General features: G+C 50.8%; 1 protein-coding gene across 1 annotated transcript in view; it reads right to left on the bottom strand.

Moving 5' to 3' along the window:
* Positions 1 to 20,777, bottom strand: part of ITGA11 (integrin subunit alpha 11) — a 111,618-nt gene that overhangs the window by 7,976 nt on the left and 82,865 nt on the right. The window contains exons 13-24 of the mRNA XM_015595883.2: positions 18,811 to 18,951; positions 18,357 to 18,560; positions 17,514 to 17,644; positions 14,485 to 14,651; positions 12,959 to 13,101; positions 11,382 to 11,492; positions 7,714 to 7,799; positions 6,712 to 6,919; positions 5,445 to 5,543; positions 3,897 to 3,973; positions 2,005 to 2,094; positions 1,028 to 1,118 (exon numbers count right to left, since the gene is read on the bottom strand). Coding sequence (XP_015451369.1) covers positions 1,028 to 1,118; positions 2,005 to 2,094; positions 3,897 to 3,973; positions 5,445 to 5,543; positions 6,712 to 6,919; positions 7,714 to 7,799; positions 11,382 to 11,492; positions 12,959 to 13,101; positions 14,485 to 14,651; positions 17,514 to 17,644; positions 18,357 to 18,560; positions 18,811 to 18,951 — 1,548 coding nt within the window. The remainder of the gene's footprint in view (positions 1 to 1,027; positions 1,119 to 2,004; positions 2,095 to 3,896; positions 3,974 to 5,444; positions 5,544 to 6,711; positions 6,920 to 7,713; positions 7,800 to 11,381; positions 11,493 to 12,958; positions 13,102 to 14,484; positions 14,652 to 17,513; positions 17,645 to 18,356; positions 18,561 to 18,810; positions 18,952 to 20,777) is intronic.

Raw genomic sequence — 20,777 nt, 5'->3', positions numbered from 1 at the left:
GGGGGGAGTGGGGAGGTGCAGAGATTTTGAAAGGGGTGGGCTCCTGCAGGCTGAGGACGGGTCAGTGGGGGTCCATGAGGCTAGAGAGCAAGGGTCACTTCCATTTTTAACTCCTCTTGGCTCTGGGGGGTTTTGGTGCCTGATACTGGTGGCTGCCCCGGGGGTGGAGATGGTGACTACAATTAATTTATTATGAGAGATAATCATTAATTAATGAGAGATGTAAATAGTGTGTGAAAGTTCACATTCTAGTTGTGGCACATTAGGTGTCAGAGCCACAGTGATTACAAGCAGGGTTTGGAATCAGAAAGACCAGGAATATAACCTGGGGCTGCCACCACATTTGAGCTGTGTGGCCTTGGGCAGGTTACTAAACCTCTCTTGGAGGAGCCATCCAGGTCTCATTGTATCGCCCCCAGGCAGCTGTCCACATAGCAGTTCAGGGGTCGGGGAGATTGTGGGGCCCACTGTGGCACAGACTGCTTAGCTGCCTCCTAATTCTCCTTCTATGCCTTCCTTAGTGACAGAAACCAAGATGAAAAGCCGTGTTTTCTAGGCTCCCTTACAGCTAAATCGAACATTCAGTGAGCAATGAGAGAGAACTGTAAGTGTGAGGCACTGCCAAAGAGTTCATCCCTTAGTAGGGAGGACATGCTCTCCATCCCTTCCTTCTTCCTGCTGCCTGGAATGAGAACGTGATGGCTCGAGTTGCAGCCCTTTTGGATTGTGAGGTGAACTTGAGGCTAGTAATTACATGTTGGGGATGTTTGGAAGAGAAAGACGGGAGACCCAACCCTGCATGAAGTTACACCTAATTTTCACTGATATGTCCTCCCAGTCCAGCCCCATTATTTTCCAGATGAGGACCGAGAGGCCCAGAGAGGGGAAGTGACTTGTACTCTCTGTGGGTGGGTGGTAGGGTCAAGGCGACTCCAAGCACTAACAATGGTTTCAGATCCCTCCTTTCCTAGATGGGGGTCCTCAGCTCCTGTCCTTCACTCTTGGTCTGGTTCCCCGCCAGGCTTACCTTGAAAATGCAGTTGAAGGGAGGCCCAATGCCATCATATCTCTCCAGGGAGCTATTGGGCTTGATCTCATAGTGGCTCAGGCTGCTGCTCCTGCAGGGACAGAGGACAGGGCCGCCGTGAGCTCAGTCAGTGTTGGCTAGATGGATAAATGAACGAAAGAGGGAGTGGGCATGGGCCTGCCTCCCCCTAGACCACAGAAAATAGGTTTCCTCTTGAGTCCTCTGAGAGCACCGTGTTGGGAAAGATTCTAGGAATAAATGCTGACATCCATTAGCAATGTCTGCCTGGTGTGTGGGATGGGCACCAGCCAGAAGTGCCAGTTATTTGCCATGCCTGCCCTAGCTTCTCTGCCCAGGGGTGTGGTCTCTTTTGAGCATGAACTCGCCCAGTGTGCACCGTTCCAGCTTCCAGCGGTGGTCAAGTTCTTATGAGAAAGTTCAAGGGAAGGCCTGAACTTTCTTTCTCTGTGTTTGCTGTTTTGTCCAGATGTCTCCATCTGCCTGGGAGCTCTCAGAGGATAGACTTGGGGACAGTGGCACACCCAGGGGTGTGGGCAGTGGGAGCAATCTGCCCGGGGAGGAACGTTTTCTCACTGACACTGTTTAGAATTGCTGGGCCAAGGTGGTAATGAGAAGCAGAAGAACTTAGTAGGATTTGGGGTGGATACCTCCTGGGGCCCTACTTATTGTGTGCACCTGGGGTGGATACCTCCTGCTGCCCTGGCCCTCCCCCTTTGCCACTGCTAAGAGCTTCCTGGGGGCCAGGCCTGTGTCTCTTGTTTTGACACCACCTCCCTGCCATAGATGAGGGAGCTGTACTCTCTGGTTCCTCAGGGACACCTTTGGATCCATCTCGTAAGTCCTTGGCACTAGGGCCCGGCCCCTGGGACCTGCAAACCTATCAGGTCCCTCCAGAGGGTGCCCCATCTTAGGCATCACTCCTCCTATACCTCCCCTCCCCTGGGGCCCTGGCCCACCTGGTGAAGAGGATGTCGGCCTCATATTTGAGGTGGAAGCGCAGGAGGACTGTGTTGTCTTCCTTGGTGCTCTCCTCCTCATCACTGTCACTGCAAGGAGAGCCAGGTGGTGTGGTCAGGAAGGAGCTGGCCCTCCCTCCACCCAGCTCAGCCAGTACATCGACTGGCTCTCTGCAACAGGAAACATCTAAGCCAGACTGGGAAGGAGCACCCTGGCTGCTCCAGGGCTCCTAAGCACTCGAACAGCCAGTGAGGGAGCCCGAAGTCTCTCCCGGGGAGGGAAAAGCCAGGGCGGCAGGGGAACTGCTGTCATCAGCTTTTCCTGCCGCCTGTTGAGGTGCAGTACATCCAGGCCAGTGTGGGGCAGGGAAAGACTAGGTGGAAGCTGGTAGGACTGTGTGGGCTTGGCCACTGCTGCCTGTGAGCCCTCCTCCCTGAGCCCCCTCATTGGTCAGCAGAGCAAATCCTGTGCCATAGGCCCAAACGGAGGTGATGCCTGTGGGACAAAGGCTGCTCGCTCTGTTCTAGTGAGGGGAAGACGATGAGGAATTCCTAGTAGAGTGGTTTATTTATCCTTGAACCATCACTCCGGAGCTGACTGGGGGAGCAGCTCCCACAGGTTGGCCGAGGGTGCTTTGCCACCTTGAAAGGGCCAGAGGGTGAAATTAGGAGACATTGGAGGCATTTTTGTCAAATGTGCTGCCCTTTCCAGCTGAGCACCAAGAATGACCAGGGCAAATAATTTCGGACGTAAAAAGATACGATTCCCTCTCGTTATGCACACTGAGTTTCGTTCCCTTTGAAAGCTTTACGCTGGCATAGAGGTTTAGGTAGAAAGGTGACACCTGAACACACACACATGCCTGAGTCACAAACATCTGCAGCTGTGCAAGTACATGCATTTTTCTGTGAGAACGGAGCTGTGTTTTCTACAAGCAGGAAGGGCAGAAGGGGGGCCCTGATACATCTGACAAACTGTCTCATGTCAAGTGAGAATTCCACCAAAATGCACAATTTGTTTAACTACGGCACATGCTGGTGTGTTGATCTACAGTGCTCCCTCTGGTGATCTCTGGTGTGTGTGTGCGTGTGTGCGTGCGTGCGTGTGTGTGTGTGTGTGTGTGTGTGTGTGTGTGTGTTAGAATGTTGGTGTTCAGTTTGCCTGCAGTATTTATTTCTCTGTGTGGAGACGTTCTCAGGAGGGTTTTGGCTGTTTACAAGGCTCCAGAGTAGTTAGAATCCCTTCCTGCCTCTCTCTCTTCCCTCACAGAGGTGATTCTGTGAAAAAGAAAGGCACATGTTTATTACTGACACAGCGTGGCCGCCGTGTCAACTTATAGCGAACTCCCTGGGAGAGAGACCGAGAGACCTACACAGAGTAAGAGAATTTCTTTTAAAAATGAAAAATTTTCCAAGGGGAGAGAGGTTACCAGGACAGAAAGAGCCCCGGACAAGGAGTATGATAACAAAAGTTCAGCTCAGTGTACTATTTACATGCTGTATGTCACTGGGAAATTCACTCAACCTCTCTGAATCTCCCTCTTCTTATCTATAACTTGGGAGGAGGGGTGGGGAATAACTCCTGCTTTGCCTGTCTTACGGGCCTGCGGTGAGGAATAAGTGAGATAGTATATGTACAGAGCTTTATAACTATAGGGTTTTAAATAGCTGTGACATAAAATACTGTATAAAGCTGCCCAAAGATGAATGATGGCAGCACAGCAGACAGCAGGTTGGCTCACGCTCGAGGACTGACCAGGGGCCCTCCCGGGTAGGTCAGTTAGGAAACTGGCTTGGCGAGAGTTTCAGTTCAGAGAGAGGAAGTTCCTAGCAGCAGAACAGGACCCAGAAGAAATGAACTGGGAGGAAGAAGGAGCAGCCAAGGTCCTGACCTGCCGGCTGTGAGCTGGATCTCCAGGTGGTGCATGAAGATGGATTTGCTGAACTCGAAATCTAGACGGAAAGCCACCTGCAAGGAAGAAGTCACTAAAGCTGGGGCGGCTGGGAGCTGCATGGACGGGTATTGTCCGGACTAGGCCTGGCCCACGCCACAGCCCCCCAACCCGCTAGGGTGGGCCTGCTGGCTGGGAGTGAGCTGGGGGAGGGAGGATCAGGTGTTAGTGAGCTGAGCTGCTAAGGAGAACACAGTCAGATGACCGCTCCTCTGATGAGGTTTCTTGGCTGTGGGGCAGCCCCCTGCCTTCCTCGTCTTTTGTTTTTATTTTTAACTAAAAGTGACTAGAATGCAGCAAATCTAACTTCAGACTCTTTCTGTAGGATTTTCCCAGGGAGGCCACAGGGTGCGGGGGCCAGAATCAACTGGTAACACAACACCATCCACCCCTTGTTCTTGCATAAGGAGGTGGTGAGGCCTGGAGAAGGGTGATGGCTGCCTAGGGACACCCAGCAGGTCAACAAGGCACCTCCCTCTTTGTCCAGCAGCCCGCCTACCACTCTATTGGCCCTGGCTTGCCGCTTCCCTTGGCCTTTGCCCTAGAGTGTGAGCTGGGTCCCTGACTGTGGCCCTGTAACATCTGACCCTCCTCGCTGCCTTTTCCCCCACTTGGGAGGTGGTACTGGGGCTTTGCACTGACCCCTGTGCTATTCTGAGGTCTGACACCCTGGGAGTTCCCCAGGAACCCTGGGCCCCCCTTCTGCCATGGAACGGCAGAGTGGGATGGGGAGCTCGTGCTGTGTGCTACCTGCCCTGGGACTTCACTCTAAAGCTCCTGGTTTGTCAGAGCCTCACCCCCAAACTACAATCTTGACTTGTGTCCCCCTGGGGAGGTTCTTTTATAAGGAGCCCTAACCCCTCTCCCCTATCTCTCCCCCTTATCCAGCCTTGCGGATCCTGCTCCTGGGGACACACTGCTGCTCTCTAGCTGGCTTCTGCGTCGAGCTCCCCTCCACCTGACTCCTGCTTCACAAGTAGCTTGGCCTCAGTTAGGTCTTCTCTTGCTCCAGAATCTTTGGTAGCTACCCACTGCCTGGGGTAAACGCCCCCAAGATCTGCTGTTTACCTCCTTTCCCCTGCAAATTTGCTTCTCCCTTCACACACCCTACACTTTTGTCATATGTACTTTTAAGCACATGGTAGGTGCTTGGGAAATGTTAATTTTTCTCCCCACGCATAGCACGATGACAGAGGCTGGACATTTACAAAACTTGTTAGGACAAAGGACAGTGAGATAATTGGCTGAGCGTGGTAGGATGGGAGTGGTAGGACTGTCCTGAGGTGAACGGGCCTGGGTATTCTCCTGGGCCTGGCTGGTTAGGTCGTTTGAATGTCACTGCATGGGAAAAACCAACACACTTAAAACCTACACTCAGGCCTCACCTACCTTCTCCAATTCCCCGCTCTGTTCATTTTCATTTCTCTTGCCTCCCAGTGCCTCCCAATATCCACCCTAGACCCTCCCTGAACTGCCCCCAGTCTCAACCTTGGCTTTGGCCCGGAAGAAGGGGTAGCTGACGTTGCAGACTTTCTTGTGGAGTCTCTTCTCTTCGTTCACACACTCGATGCTGCCATCGGAGTCATCCTGGGGCAAGTGGGAGACATGGGGCAGCAGTCAGACAGGGCCTAAGACCCAGGTCTGGGGGTCGCCCTCACCGTCCACCGCTCGTGCCGAAGCTGTGACACAGGCTCTCTGACCCTGGAAGCCTGGAGGCTCGGCGTGCTCAGCGCTGCTGGGTTGTGAAGAGAGTGGGCAGGTGCTCCAGCATATGCTTTGTCAGTCCCTCTGTATCAACCTGGGACGCAGGACTTATCATCCTGCCTACAGGTGGGGGCACTGAGGCCCAGAGATGGTTACTAGCTCAGACTGCTGGAAAGTGGCACAGAGCTGGGATTCGAATGCTCTCCAGACTGGCCGTTTTGCCTCCCTCTGGCTTGGTGGCCCTTTAACTGACCACACATCTTTCCACTAGACATCTCTCTGAGCCATGAAATAAAGCTTTTGGTGGTGGTCGGGAGTTCCCCCGGAGCCTCTGATGCCACGGGACTTGCAGGCAGTGCTTCTTTCTCTTTCCTCTTTTGCTGTGGCTCCACCCCCTTCGAGTCCTCCCACCACTGTCTGGTTCAGGACTCTTGATAGCAGGCACCAAGAAGAAGCCAGAGCTTGTTGGGCAGAATAGAGAGGGAGTCCTGGGCAGGGGACCGTGGTGGGCAGGACCCCGGTTTGAAGGAGGAGGTGTGCTAGGAAACGGCAGGGGCTGGTGCGGCTAAGGGTATGGGAGTGAGGGCAGACGAAGCAGGTGGTGGGTGGGGAAGAGCACAATAAGGAGTTTGGAATTTGTTGTGAAAGCAACTGGGAATAATGGGAGGCTTTAAAGTGGGAGTAACCTGTTCTGATTCTCGTTCGAGGTACCCTTCTGAGAAAGCCGAGGATAAACCATAGGCAGAGGGTGTGAATGCATTGGTGTGCACATGCGTAGGGTGTGTGTGTGTTTGTGCGTGTGCGTACACATGAGGACCAAGGACAGAGGCTGAAGGACATCCCTCCACACATTCCCAGAGGGCTCAAATTCCCCTCTATCAGTGGTTCTCAGCCTTGGCTACACTGATTTCACCTGGGCAGCTCGAAAAGAACACTGATCCAGGCCCCACTGCAGACTGGATCAATTAGAATCTCTAGGAGAAGTCTGGACGTTCCTCTCCTGCCTCTGCCCTTTGCCTCAGGCATGCCAGGCAGGTCTCCATGGTCTTACCTTCTGAATCAAGCTGGCAAATTGCAGGTTTGCTGACTGTGAAATATTTAGGACTGTGCTATAGGCGTTCTCGCCCCTGTTCTCCAACATGGCCTCCACTGCCACTCGCCGGCGTGTGCTCTCTATGATGAAAACCGTTGTGTCAAAGGACAGTGTGTATGCAGAGCAGTCCTGAGCAGGCTTCCTCAGCACCCTCTGGCAGTACTCCCTGTGGGAAAGAGACAACCAGGAATCAGGCCGATGGAATGGGGACTGCATGGGTAGACCTCACTACTCATGTATCACCTCTCTACTCAACTTGTTTCCCTTTTGGCTTTGGCTGCCAGGAAGCTCAGAGCTTAACGTAGAGATAATTCTAATTATTAGCCTAAGTGATTGGAATATTTGCTTTTTTATCTTTCTGTAATGTTTGATGTGCTATTTCTATTTATTATGTATGTCATGGTATATATGTCTTCTATCTAAATCATCTCATAGTTGGGGAAAAGTTGAGCATAAATTATTTGAAAATTATTATATAAGTGTAAAATAGGATATTGTTTCTTATTTTTCCTGTATGCTGTTTTGTTTCTTCCAGGTGATTATGGGCACCCTCTGCTAGTCTCCTTAGTGTGGAGCTCAAGTGGTCAGTCAATGACCCTTAAAGGTCACCTAATCTGGTGGCTGGAGGATGACTACCTGGATCTCTAGGTCCCTGGTCTCCACCTTTTATCTGTTTTGTAGTATGAGCTTCAGAGAAAGAAATCCAAATTTGGAAGAGGTTGGATTAGACTAGCATTCATTTTACAGAGTAGGTAACTGAGGCCCAGAGAGGGAAGCATTGCCTGAGGACACACAGGAGTTAGAGGCAGAGCCTGGACTAGACCCAGGCTCTAAGTTCGTATTGATTCACACTGCCTGTGAGAAGGATGTGTAGGAGATAATCCAGGGCCCAGGGAGCTCCAGCTCCACCAGCAGGGAAGAAAGAGGAGTCAGGGTGGGGGCAGGGAGGAACCAACTCACATGGCTGTGGGCAGGTCACTGCGGGCATCCAGCAGGAGGTCAGGGACACAGTGCTCGTCCTCATTGCAGCCATTCCAGAAGGGCACCTGGGTCAAGGAGAGCCGGGGGTGGGCAGCTGGATAGGGAATGCACAGCCTGGATCCCCGCCTTTGCTGCGGGCCAACCCTCACCACCACATTATACCAGCTTCACCCTCCGCCATACTAGACAGGGGCTCCAACTTTTTTGCCCTTTTCACAGACACCACGCTGTTATTTCTCATGCTTTTGCATAGCTACTCCCTTCTTCAAAACGTGGTTCAAAATTCAACTCCCTCTAGGTCCCTTTTAGTTTTTAACTGAGCCGGTTGCACAAAATATCCACATACCCAGCAGAGCAGTTCCAGTGAACATCTATCGATTATCTACTGTGGCGGGGGTGGGGTGGGGAGGTGGCAAAGTCTTTGGTACTGGGGCTATAGGGTGAGGAAGACGTGGCTTCTGCTCTCAGCTCATGGGGAAGATTGGTGTGTGAACAAATAATTATAGTGTGAAATGTGCAAACAAATAGAAATCTGAATGATGAATAGAAGAGGCAGAGGGGAAGAAACAGTTATTTAGGTCTTTAGATAGTCAGAGAAGGCTTCAGGGAAGTGACAGTAGGTCAGAGTTCTGAAGGATGACCAAGTTAGCTGGATGGACCAGAGGGAGAGGAGTTATTTAGGTCTTTAGATAGTCAGAGAAGGCTTCGGGGAAGTGACAGTAGGTCAGAGTTCCAGGAGGAAGGATAAGCCTGTGCAAAGGTCCTGAGGCATGAAACAGCATGGTGAGTTTGGGAAATGGCAAGTAGTTTAATGGAGGAGATGGAGAGATGGGCAGGGGCCAATTCTTAAGGGCCTTAGGGTCACGCCTTGCAACTGATAGGAACCACTGATCGCTTTTGACAGCGGAGTGTCCTGCCAGACCTGTGTATTGAAGGCTCCCTCTGGCTGCCATGGGTGGATGAACTTGAAGGGTCAAGACAAGGAGCAGGGAGACCACTGAGGAGACTGCTGCAATGTTCATGCAGGAGATGATGATGGTGTCAGTGTGGCAGTGGGTGTGCAGAGGAGAAGACAGGTCAAGGACCTCAGAGATGGGATCAATAGTCCTGGAGTTCATCAGGGCTAAGGGAGAAAAGGTCCAGGATGTTGGCTGCGTTTCTTTTTTAGTGTCTGGAAGGATGGCTGCACCCTTCATTCATAAATGGAGAGATTAAGTAGAGGAGTTCATTTTGGGGGCATATCGAGTTTGAAGCACCTCTGGTGAAATGCGCAGCAGGCAGTTGGGTGCTCAAGTCTGGAGCTGAGGAGACACAACCGTCACTACCAAGAACGCAGCTCGAACCCAGGGGAGGGGAAATGGGTGTCACAAAGGCCACACATATCTTAAATTCATGAACTCTCCTCAAAGGCAAGCTCCCTAGCTCTCACTCGGAGCCATGTGCTCGTAATTTAGACACGGTTCTATCAAGCCCACCCTTCGGCTTCCCCATCATGTGATGGATTTGCAGCTGAAGGCAGGCATATCATAATAGTAGCTAGGAAAGAAGACAGCAGAGCCAGATGAAGCAGGACAAAGTGAGGCCATTCTGTAAAGTGACATAGTTCAAGATACTTTGGTAGCCCTTGGGAGCTTCACTGTATTCTAGCACCTACGTCATCTTGGTGATTTAAAATCTCCCATAAAATACCTCACACCCCTGCCCAGCATACTGTAAGATGTGTGAAAACTAACATAATAACCTTTGGGGATATTTCTATTCAGTTTATTAAAAGGAATAATTTAACATGATAAGCAACCATTCCACTTAACTATATGGAATGGTCATTCCCCTAAAACATGAGATTTTACAGCACTAGAGCTGTGCCGGATATTTAGTAGATGCTAAAGGAGAATTTGTAGAAGAGTGATGGGAAGAATGTTTCTAATTGCCGGGGGCTATAAATCCAGATTAACAAGATTTCTAGAAATCTGGCTCCTATTCAAAGCCCCAGACTGTCTTTTTCAGCTCTATTTCTCACCTTTTCTCTACATAGCCTTTCGTCCTGCCTTTTTCCACTTCCATACTTTGGTTATACTGTCAGCTCTCCTAGAATAAAAGCCCATCCTCTCATCACCGCCTGTCTGAATCCTGTCTATCCTTTAAAGTCTAGTTAAAAGCCACCTCCGCCAGAAAGCCCCCCTGACCTATCCTCTCATTACTCAATTACACTTCCTCTGAGCATTTCCATCTGGCCTATGACCCTTGTCACCACCTTGCATTGAGATCATCAGTGTCAGAGCAGAGAGTACCCTACACGTTAATCTGCATCGTGGGCTTCCACATGCTTGTAGGTCGAGTGACATGTACTCACTCATTCATTTGCTGTCATGGCCTTGTAATTAACTGTTGATGGAGAAAAATATTAATGACTTAGTGCACCAGCTTTTCTCCTCTCCTGGCTTGCTAATGAGGATCCAGCTTAGCCAGTCGATTTCTCTCCCTCTCTTAAACTGCACTTTAAGGCAACCTCTCTTATGTGTTTGTGGTGCAGAAGCAGGAGGAAAGGGGGAAGGTGTGAAGCTCGAGGGTTGGGCTGTAGAGCGTGGGAGGTCTGGGAATGGAGATGCTGGAGGAGCTGGCGGGTGAATGGAAGCAGAGAGGGGATTTTTAGAAGCATTGCTTTTGGAGTCCTTTTATGCCGGAGAAGTACAAGTAAGAATGTGAGTATCTGAAACTGGTGTTTGCTGGCTGGATTCTATAGCGAGGGTCCCTAACCCCTGGTCCATGGTCTGTTGGGAACTGGACCGCACAGCAGGAGGTGAGCGGTGGGCAAGCGAGCGAAGCTTCATCTGTGTTTGCAGCCGCTCCCCAGCGCTAGTATCACCACCTCAGCTCCACCTCAGATCATCAGGCATTAGATTCTCATAGGAGCACCGGACCCTGGTGCCAAAAAGGTTGGGAACCAACCTCTACATAGTAATTCTCAGAGACATTCTCAAGGAGTGGACCTCACAGGTCATGGTCTTAAGAGCACCATGGTGTATTTTAAAGTTGTTTCCTGAATCCTCGGGGTTCAGGTACAAGATATTCCATTTTACAGAATTTGCCTGCTCTTTCTGTACAGCTCTGAGGAAACTGATAACTGTCTGACATATTCTTTGAGTGGGATGTTTATGAAATGGTAGATTCAGGGGGTATCTGAGTGTCAGATACTAGAAAATTCTTATGCTCTTACAGTCAGGGATTAGAAAACGTGGTTGAAGGTGTGGCCGCAGCCAAGGTTGAGGCTAAAACCACCTATTTTTGGAATACTTAAGAGCAGGTGGGAGGATTGTCTGTTAGTCACTCAAAAAGCAGCAGACCAGGCTCTCTCTGGCCTCCAGTGTCCTCGTCTGTAAATGAGGGAGATGAGTGATTGAGATCTAAGGCTCTTTCTGGTCCTGTGATTTTCAGGTCCTGTGACCCGCTCAGTGTTCATCCTGGGCTCGAACAGGAGAAGGCGTGGTCCTTACCCTCAAGAAATTGTTCAGCACGGGTCACAAGGGAGGAAGGAAGGTGTGCTAGGGGAGGAATTCTTTTGTATTTGTCACTCTGGTTTGGGCTTCTGAGAGGAGTTAGGGGTCAGGTATGTGCCAGAGTTGTGTGCCTCATGTGCCAGTACGTACCGAGACTCTGAGGGTAGTGGGCCAGCCGTCGTCCAGCATGGGGCCATAGTTGGGGTCCTCCAGGGAATACTCAACTGAGAAGGTCACTGGCTTCACGTAGTCAGCGGTGTCCTGGGTAGGAGGGGATGAGGACAGGGGTCAGGGCAGAGGGAACATCCATTTCTGGGCCACGACCACTGAGAGGGGACTTTATCTCCCTCAGCTGGGAGGGCAGTGTCCTGTCGGCCCTCAGCATGAGCCCAGGGTAAAGGAGTTGTCGTGGGCAGATGGAGGTTCCCAGTGGGGAATGGGGAAGAGTGCTGAAGGGTGCGTCTCCTGGAAAGGGGCCCTGGGCGCCCAACGCGGCTGCGTGGATGTTTCACCAAGATCCTGCTCATTCCTCAAGGCCAGGCACCCATCTTCCCAACATCTCGGCCTCCAGGAAGCCAGGCAGCACCCATCCCCACACACTGTCCAAAACCGCTACTGCCACTTCCACGTGGCATTCAAACTATCTGATTGCGTGTCAGTCTTCCTCCCTCTTAGCAAAGTCCCAGCGCTGTGACAGGGCTTAATAAGTGTTAAATCAGTGAATGAACAAACATGTGAACAAAATAAGGGTGTTTCAGTTTCATCCTATGTACTGATGGTACAAGGGGATGCTCAGAGCTGCCTTAAAAACCTCCTCTAGGGAACTCAAATCCTGACGTGAATGGCTTCTTTGATTAAGGCAGTGGCTCTCAAACTTGAGCTTGCATCAGAATCCAGGGAGGGGAATGGCTGTTAAAACAGAGCCCCACTTCCAAAGTTCCTGATTCAGTGGGTCTGAGATGGGGCTTGAAAATGTGCATTTTTACCAAGTTCCCAAGTGACGGGGATGTTGCTGGTCCCAGGGACCACACCTTGAGAAGCAGCGCTCTGATACATCAGATGGGGCACTATGTTAACAGACATGAGGACTTCTCATCCCTTTTCTGACTTTGCCCATTGCATACTTGGGGGAGGGAAGAGGCTCTTAGTGCCCCTGCTTATGTCCCTGAGATTGGAGCTGTGGCCTGGGTACTTGGGATTTCTGGATGAGGTGACCTTCTCATCTTCTTTATCCATAAAACGAGGCACCAGGAACCCACTGGTTCTCCCTCTCTGCGGGCTGGTCTGTCTCTGTCCCTCCTCCCAGCCAGTCCACACCACTGGCCTGCTGTACCGGATCTTCATTTTTAGCCTATGCCTGCTTATCATTTACTTTTGAGCCATGGTCCCTGCTGGCTGACACTGTTCTCTCCTCTAAACCTCCCTGAGCCCCTCCTCACGTGTCATCTCCTGCTAAAGAAATGGTGGGCATGTGAAAGCTGGGGAAGAAGGGATTTCAGAGGAGAGTATTGTGAGGTGGTAGGCAGTGCGCCCCAGTGGCCTTTTCTCTGAGGCATGAGTATGGGGCAGCCATGGTCCGGGACACTGCCCACTGGCTGGCTTCCCTGAGGTCTGCTGGCACCAGCTGAGCTCTTTGCCTCTCCCATGGCAGCCTCTCCTCCCACTCTCTGTCCCTTCCATGTAGGAGCTTGGGCTCCACTGGTGGGGCTGCTGGGGGTCAGGCTCACCAGGACATGGAAGTTGATCCGCTCACAGTGTTCCTGGCCAGAGGAGAGCAGGACAGCCCTGTTGGTGTATCGGTCCCCACTGTCATCCAGGTGGGCCCGTGGTGTGTACCGCTTCTCGTCCATGGTGGCGTTATACCTGATGCCTAGAGGAAGGAGAGAGCAAGACCATGAAGGTAGAGCCACATTTCTACCCAAGACTGTTGCTTCTCTTTTAAAATACCCTCTGGCAAGTTAGCCTCCACCAGGAAGCCCTCCAGGCTGGGCAGGGAAGAGACGCTCCTCTTCCCTCAGGAGCCCCAGTGTGGACAGGAAACTTCCACACAGAAAGCAAGTGATACAGTGAGAAAGGGGAAAAGGAAGGAATTGAAGAGAAGAGGGAGGCAGAAGGAGAAGGAGGGAAGATGGGGCTGACAGTGACGGGAAAGAGAAAGAGGAAGAAATGGAGGGCAAAGCAAATGAGGTAGAAGAGAAGAGACAGGATGAGAGCTCAGGGCAGTGCGTGCTGGAGCCCCTCCTGGAGTCAGCACACCTCTCCACCTCTTCCCATTCCCCCTCCCAGCTCTCGCCCTTGGCTCTGGGATACCATCGTGTCTAGGTCAGAGCCTCTGCAGGTGACAGTTCCCATCACACTAAAAAGGGCTGGCCAGCTCCCGCCAGCGTCCCACTAGCTCCTCAAACTTAAATAATCTGTTCTGGGGTTGAACGACTGCGGCCTCCTCCCCTTTAATCGGCTGATCTTTTGCTAATTACAAGAAAGGCTCAGTCCCTTCTCCTGTACCCCAGCCAGCCTTTTGGATACACCAGATTCTTGTATCTTTTTCCTTTTATAGATAGAAGTTGAAAGAAAGTCACAGGCCCCAGGCCTGCCTCTGTTCTCATTTCCCCCCTAGACACCTCTTTCCTCTTCATCTGGTCGGTCCTGCTCCTTGGCTGGGAAGCTCTGCATAGTTCCCGTTCTCTGCATGGGCCCAGCCTGGTCCTGAATCTGCAGCTGTCACTTCCCGGGGTTGCCTGGGCCCAGGGCTGCCATGAGCAGGTGTCTGAGCCCAGCCTTGGCTGAAAAGTGATGGACCCTCAGGAGAAAACTGCCCTGCCGCAGACTCATGCCCACTCTGAGCAGTGACCACTGCTATGGGGTCTTTATCCGCCTGGGCCCTGGTTTCCGGCTCCCTCTCCTGGGTCTGACTCTTCCTCTGCACCCAGGTTGATCCCATGGCTTCCACATGCCAGTCTGTCCCACTGCTTCCAGTCCCCTGTTTTGATCCAAACTCCAGAGCCCATCTATTTCCTGGGCTTTCTTTTCCCTCATCGGTCACCGCTGCTCCTTGCCTGCTCTCCCTGGCATGATACCCGCTCTCTATCTCTTGGAATTAGAGTATTGAATGGGCATCTAGCAGTTATCAAAGGTGGCTCTAGGTATGACTTGGCACTTAAAACCCATCTCAGCAAAAGCCCAGGTTTTGAACAGAACAATCCCGAAGTCCATATGGGAGACTGGAGCTGGAGGAGGGAGAGGCCTTGTTTACCAACTGTCGCCGATTCGAAATGGGGTGCCAGGAAGATGGGTGTGAAGCAGAGGAAGGCGGCCAGGCAGGTGGCATCTCTGCCGCTGCGTTTGCAATCTCTGTGGAAGATGTTGATCTTGGGTGGCTCGAAGTGGAGGCTGGCATTGACCTGAACCACAGGGCGGGACCTGGAGGAGGAAGGGTAGCTGGGCTGGGGCAGGGCACATTGCAGCCCTGCTGTGACCTGGGGGAAAGGTGAGGAGCCAGATGGGAGTGAAATCTGCAAAACCACCACTGGAGTGTGGGTTGGGGTTCGGGGGCTGGAAGAACAGAGAGAGGCTCCAGATGTCAAAGATTTGGACAGAAGTGTGCACAGGCGCTGAGGGGCGGGCTCAGCGACCTCCTAGCCCCTTGAGGCAGCCTTCGTTGTTGTCCTTGCTGCAAACCATATCGACTTCCTTCTGTCTCCTCGTCACTTTTAGAGCTGTGGTTCCTAACCCTGATATACATTAGAATAATCTGGAGAGCTTTAAAAATCCTGGTGCCCAAGTTGCACTCCAGGTCAAGTTGAATCAACATCAACATGTCTTAAAGCAGTGCTTCTCAAATTTTAATACGTTTGCATATCGTCTGGGCATCTGTGAAAATGCAGATCCTGATCTGATAGGCTGGCACAGATACTACATTTCTCGCAAGCTCTAAGGTAATACTGATGCCATTGGTCCCTGGACCACACTTTGAAGAGCATGACATTAAAACTCCCCAGGTGAGTCCAATGTGCAGCCACACAGTAGGGAACCACTCCCTGTGCTAGAGAGTCCCACTACCCATCAAGGCAGCCAAGGAAACACAAACTTATTCTTCTATTGGTCTAAGCCAAACATAGTTAGGGAAGAAAGAGTATTGATTGCCTTTCCAAAGCATGCTTTTATATCAAAAGAAATAAGTGTAGTGTGATTTAGATGCTTCAGAGTTTCAGCATGATTGTCAGTGTGAATATTCTGCTCTTCTTGGCATAAGGGGTGCTGCCTCCTCAGTGCTGTGGAGTGAAAAGGGTGGATTTGAGTCTTGGCTCTGTTGGTTCATTATGGGATCTTGGGCAGGTCACATGATCTCTCCTGAGGGGAATTGTAAGAATCAAAGCTGGTTAAGTGAGAGAGTGTAGAGTGCTGTGCAAACATAATAGCTCACACCAGTGGTTCTCAAACTTGGCTACCCATTGGAAAGAAACACCTGGGGAGTCTTTAAAAACTACTGATGCCTGGCCCCTCCCCGAGAAATTCTGCGTTATGTGGTCTGGGCAAAGCCTAAGCAGTGAGAGTTTTAAAAGCTCCCTAGGTGATCCTAACGGGCAGTCACGTATGAGATCTGTGGGGCTGGACCATAAAGTCTCCCCAGAAGGCTCAGCCCACAAGTTCATCACTACTCAGGCAGCACTTTGGTGTAGACCTCCCTCAGAAGCTAGAGCTTGATTCACTCCTTTCTGTGAGAGGGGTTCCCTTGGTGAATGTGTGCACTCTCGTTTGTGCATATCTTGTTTCCTGTAAACTTTCGGATTTAGTTTATGTGTCACCCTAAGGACTGGCTAGGCCATGTCTACCTCCTACTCTGGATCTTGGTCACCTGTCTTGCTTCCTGGCTGGAACTAACACAGTGAAAGCTGGCATTGACCTGAACTGCCCAGGCTGCTGTTGCTGCTGCCACCAGCACCGAAGACCTAAGAGCCACCACAGGCAGAGCAGACCTTCAAAGAGAGCCAGACCCTGTTCCCCAATGCGGCCTAGAGGGCCAGGGGTCACCGCCTGGGCTGTGGAGCAGCTGAAGCTTTGGCAATGGCAAGTGGGGGGTAAAGGAGCCTGCAGATGCACTGCCCACCCTCCTCCGACCTCCCCCCCACCCCCCGCCGCCCCCCTTGGTGGGCTGTTGCAGGAAGCGGCGGTTTTATTTCCTGCTCCGGAGAGACTGTAAGCAAGGAGCTGTGCCGAGCACAGTCTGCAGACTCGGCCTGTTCGGCGAGGCCCCTCTCGCGTCTGCGCTCCTTTTTCTGTTTCAGTTTCCTTTGGCTCTCACTCCTGCTTCTGGGATTTAAGACCCCGGCCTCTTCCCAAAAGCATGAATTAGTAAATTTTAGCTGTTTTCTAGAAAATCTGGACTAAGGAATTTCTCAATGTGATTGTAATATTCTCGAGGCCCAAGAGCATATCCTCTCCTCCTTTATCGCCCCTGTGAAGTCACAAGATAGCTCTGTTTAACGCCTTTTCTAAGCTGTATGAAGAATGTGATTTGCATTTACGGAAAAAAGTTGGAAAGAAATATGCTAAAATGTTAATAGTAGTAACGTTCAGGTGATTAAACGCTGAGAGATTTATTTTACAATTTTTCTTTAAGTTACTGGATTTATGATGAAAAATATCTAGAAAATATATGAAAAAGCTCAAATTAAAAATAATTTTTTTTGGCTCAAAAATCAGCCAACACATATCACATGGTAAAATATATAGACTTTCAGAAAGCTTTTTTTTTTTTTTTTTTAAGCTGTAGATCATTGCAAAGGATAGACTCTGAGTACAGAAGTATAGCAAATATCTGTTGGGCTGGTACAGAAATGAGGCCCTGGAAAAGGAAACAAGAAGTCTGAAGGGCTTGGAGGAAAGAAATCTTTGTATTACACAAACTTTCACACTGGGGAAGAAGGGAGATCCTCCCAGCGGATAAGGATATGCTCAGCCTGTCCCTTTAATAGCTCGAAAAGCTGAAGTTGGAGAAATGCCTGAAGAGCTAGAACTTTTAGGACAAATTCTAACAGGGGCATTTGATACTAAATTGCTTGAAAATCTTAGAACTCCATTGAGAAATGGAATTGGGACTTCAAAATAACGTAGTCATTCCATAAGAAGGAGATTTGTAATCGCCATGGGATAAGAACAGGGTGAGTTTGGCTGACAATGATTAAAGACAAGGCACGAAGATACTGAAGCACATCTTTTAAACCTTGTATCCATTGCGACCCTCAGGAGAGCCCAAGAGTCAAGAAAAGCAGGGGAACCAACCACAAAATCACGGCGTTGCCAAGGCCGCCCACTGCCAGGTCGACAAGCCCATCCTCGTTGAGGTCCAGTTCCCCATGGATGCTGCAGCCAAAATACTGGAGGCCAGGAGCCAGCTCTGAGGCGGCAATTCTCTAGGGAGTGGAGAGAAAAAGCTGGGACTGGGCACTGTTAGCACAGGGAGGGGCAGGGCCACCCTAAGGGGTGGATACAATCGGGAGCTCTGGAGGGAGCCTGTTTCAAATTATCAGGATGCTTCCCCAGCCCAAAGCAATCTCCTCTCCTGGTCTGTGCTGGCACCTGAAATTCCTATCATTATTTTGGACTAAAATATTGCGTCTTAAAAGGGTTCCCCGTTAATTGTAAATACATGTTACTGGGCAGGTAACCCATCAGTATCTCTAATCGTGGTCTATTAGACTATCTTACTAATAACATACACAAGCAAAAATGAGGGGATGGGACCTGGCATGGGTCACTTTTGAGGTGAGCAAAGTTTCTAGCATGAAGCATTTCTAAAGAAGAGAGAGCCTAGATAGAAGTTCTCCATTTGTGGCCAAGTGCATGAGTGCACATGGAGGGAGTGAGATTTGGGCCCCTGGGATTTTGTGGTTGTTGTTGGGGAGATAAAGTTAAGCATGGAGAGGGTGCCCAAAGGGGTGATGTGGAAGGTCCTGAAGATGAATGCACTCATTTCGCAATTTCCACACAAGGTAAGTTGAGCTAGGACAGATTGGAATCCTTTCCTGGATGATGACACAGAAGACAGCTTTGAGCCCAGTGACAGAGCATGGGCTACTAGGGCTCTGTGTCCCAGCTCTGCCCATTGATCAGGAGCAGTGCTACCTGCTTGGGAGTCTTGAGGAGGCTGCCTCGGAAGCCGTGGAAGACATAGATGGCACCTCCGTGGTTGTCCTCCAAAGGGGCTCCCACCACCACGTCGTTGTAGGAATCTTGATTGAGGTCCTGTACTGCGGCGATGCAGGACCCGAATCGGGCATTCTGGTAACTGTGGGAGTCCTTCAGTGTTCCATTATAAACAAACCGATTCTGTAAGACCAAGGGCAAGCAAAGGCTCAGGGGGACTTGGTGAGGGCCTCGGAGTCACGATCCCCTCTGATCTGCAGCATCTTCCCCAGCATCCCCTCTCTGGCCGCATAAGCCCAGCGACAGAGGAGGTTCCTATCTTCCTTGGCCTAGCTCAGCAGGCGAGCACTGGCCTCTCTAGTGACCCAGTTTACCGCGTGGATCCCAGAGTGAAGGCAGGGCCCCGGTGCCCCTGGGAGGCTGCCAGCAGTACCTGTCTCAGGTTGTAGACGTACACCCTGCCCCGCTCTCGGCCCTCACTGAAGTACATGGGTGCGCCCACCAGCAGGACGTCAGTCACACCATCGCCGTCGATGTCCACTGAAGTGATCTCACTCCCGTAGTAAGAGCCTATCTGCGGCACAGATATGGGGAGAGGGCAGTGGGGCTGGGCTGCTGAGAGGCCTCGCCTCTCAGGTGCGGGGGAGGCAAGAACAGCCTTAGACTTAGAATTTCGGGTGAAAATCTCATGCCCTCTTACCCCCACCCCTCCCATGGAGTGGACTTGCCTCATTAGTTCGTCTTTAATTTTATCAATTGCCATTTATTCAGTTTATAATCGATACATTATAATAGCAAAAAAATGAGCAATGTTAAAAAAAGGTATAGAGAAGGAAATAAAAGTCACCCACAGTTCCAACATCCAACTATAACTACCATGAGTCTTTTAGTGTATTTTTTCTTCTAGTCTGCTTTCTCTAGAGTGTGTGGCTGGTTTGTGTGTGTGTATATGGTTTTATTTTTCTAATCTGGGATTATACTACATATGTAATTTATATACTGATTTTTTAATAAAACAATGAATCATGAGCATTTTTTTCCCTATAACACGATCATCAGTGATTTTATAATATTCCAAATTATGCATGTGCCAAATGTGTTTAATCAGTCCTCTATTGTTGGATATTAAGCTTGCTTCAGTCTTTAAAGTCACAAATAACTGGGATTAGCACCCCGTTCAGTGAATCATGATTCCTTTTCAGCATTGAGCACTCACTGCGTTCCTCTGCCACCTTGGGTCCATGCTCCCCACTTCAGTGAGGGCGCCATCCATCCACTCAATCAGAGGGTCCTCCCTGACTCCAACTTCCACCTCTCCCACCTGTAATCTCCCAGCCCGTCCTGCCTAGTGTTTGCCAAACAGTCCAAACCTATCTACTTCCCTCCTCTGCTGCTTCTTCCTCAGGTCAGGCACCATCCAGAGGGTTCCCCCACTTAAGGCTAACCTACCTCTACTCTGTCCCCACAGGTGACTAGGGTGGCCTCGAGCAGCTGATCATGCCCTTTTCTTGCTTTTGGGAAAAAGTCTAAACTCTTCACTGTGACCCTGCGGGACCTGCCTCCCTCTGTCCCCAGCCTCCAGCCCCCACCTTCTGGCTTCCACATCTCCTCTTGCCCCATCCAGTGATTTCTTGTCTCTAAAAGTCCCTGGCCTGGGCTGAGTTCCAGGCTTCCCTCTGTACATTCCTTTCTCTTGTCAGCCCCCCTGTCCCCTCTTCCCTCCCCTTAAGTGTCTACCATCTTTAGGTCACTTCCTGTTAAAAGTGTCCCTGCCCTTCCCACTGCACCCTGCCGTGGGTGCCGCTCTTTGATGCTCCCCTAGCCCCATACTACTCCCACCAGCACCTGCTCCCTCCACGACCGCCTCATGAGGGGAGGCACTGCATCTGTTGTGTCCCCTCCAGGCCTAGGTGCCCTGCCTGGTACACAGGAGGTTCTCAGTAAATGTTTATTAGACCAATGGGTCCCTTAGGAGGGGGAAGGAGCCCTTACCACAGACAGTCCCTGCATGACACCCTTTATAGCTTCGAGTTAGCGTGCATGAGCCTCATGCTTCCTGAGGAAAGATCACCATCCTTATCTTATAGGGAAGGAACTGAAGCTCAGAGAATTTGAGTCACTTGCCCAAGGTCAGAAGGCTGGTCATAGCCAAACTGGGCTGGAACTCGAGCGTGTCTGACATCTGAGCCCGTGACTCTCCCTCCCCCAGCCACCTCCTGGCTTAGGGTGCTTTCTGAAGAATTCTATCCTTAAGCATGAATAGCTTTTAACTGAGAAGATAAAAATACAGAAGAGAGAAAAAGGAAATCATAAACACAGGGTCAGGGAGGAAAGATATATGCCTGCCTAAAGTAATTAAGAGGCAGACAGAGAGCAAATAAGGCGGGGGTGGGGGGTGGG

Source organism: Pteropus alecto, unplaced genomic scaffold (genome assembly GCF_000325575.1).
Source record: "Pteropus alecto unplaced genomic scaffold, ASM32557v1 scaffold86, whole genome shotgun sequence".
In the NCBI taxonomy this organism is placed as follows: Eukaryota; Metazoa; Chordata; class Mammalia; order Chiroptera; family Pteropodidae; genus Pteropus; species Pteropus alecto.
This window is presented reverse-complemented; position numbering and strand designations above follow the sequence as displayed.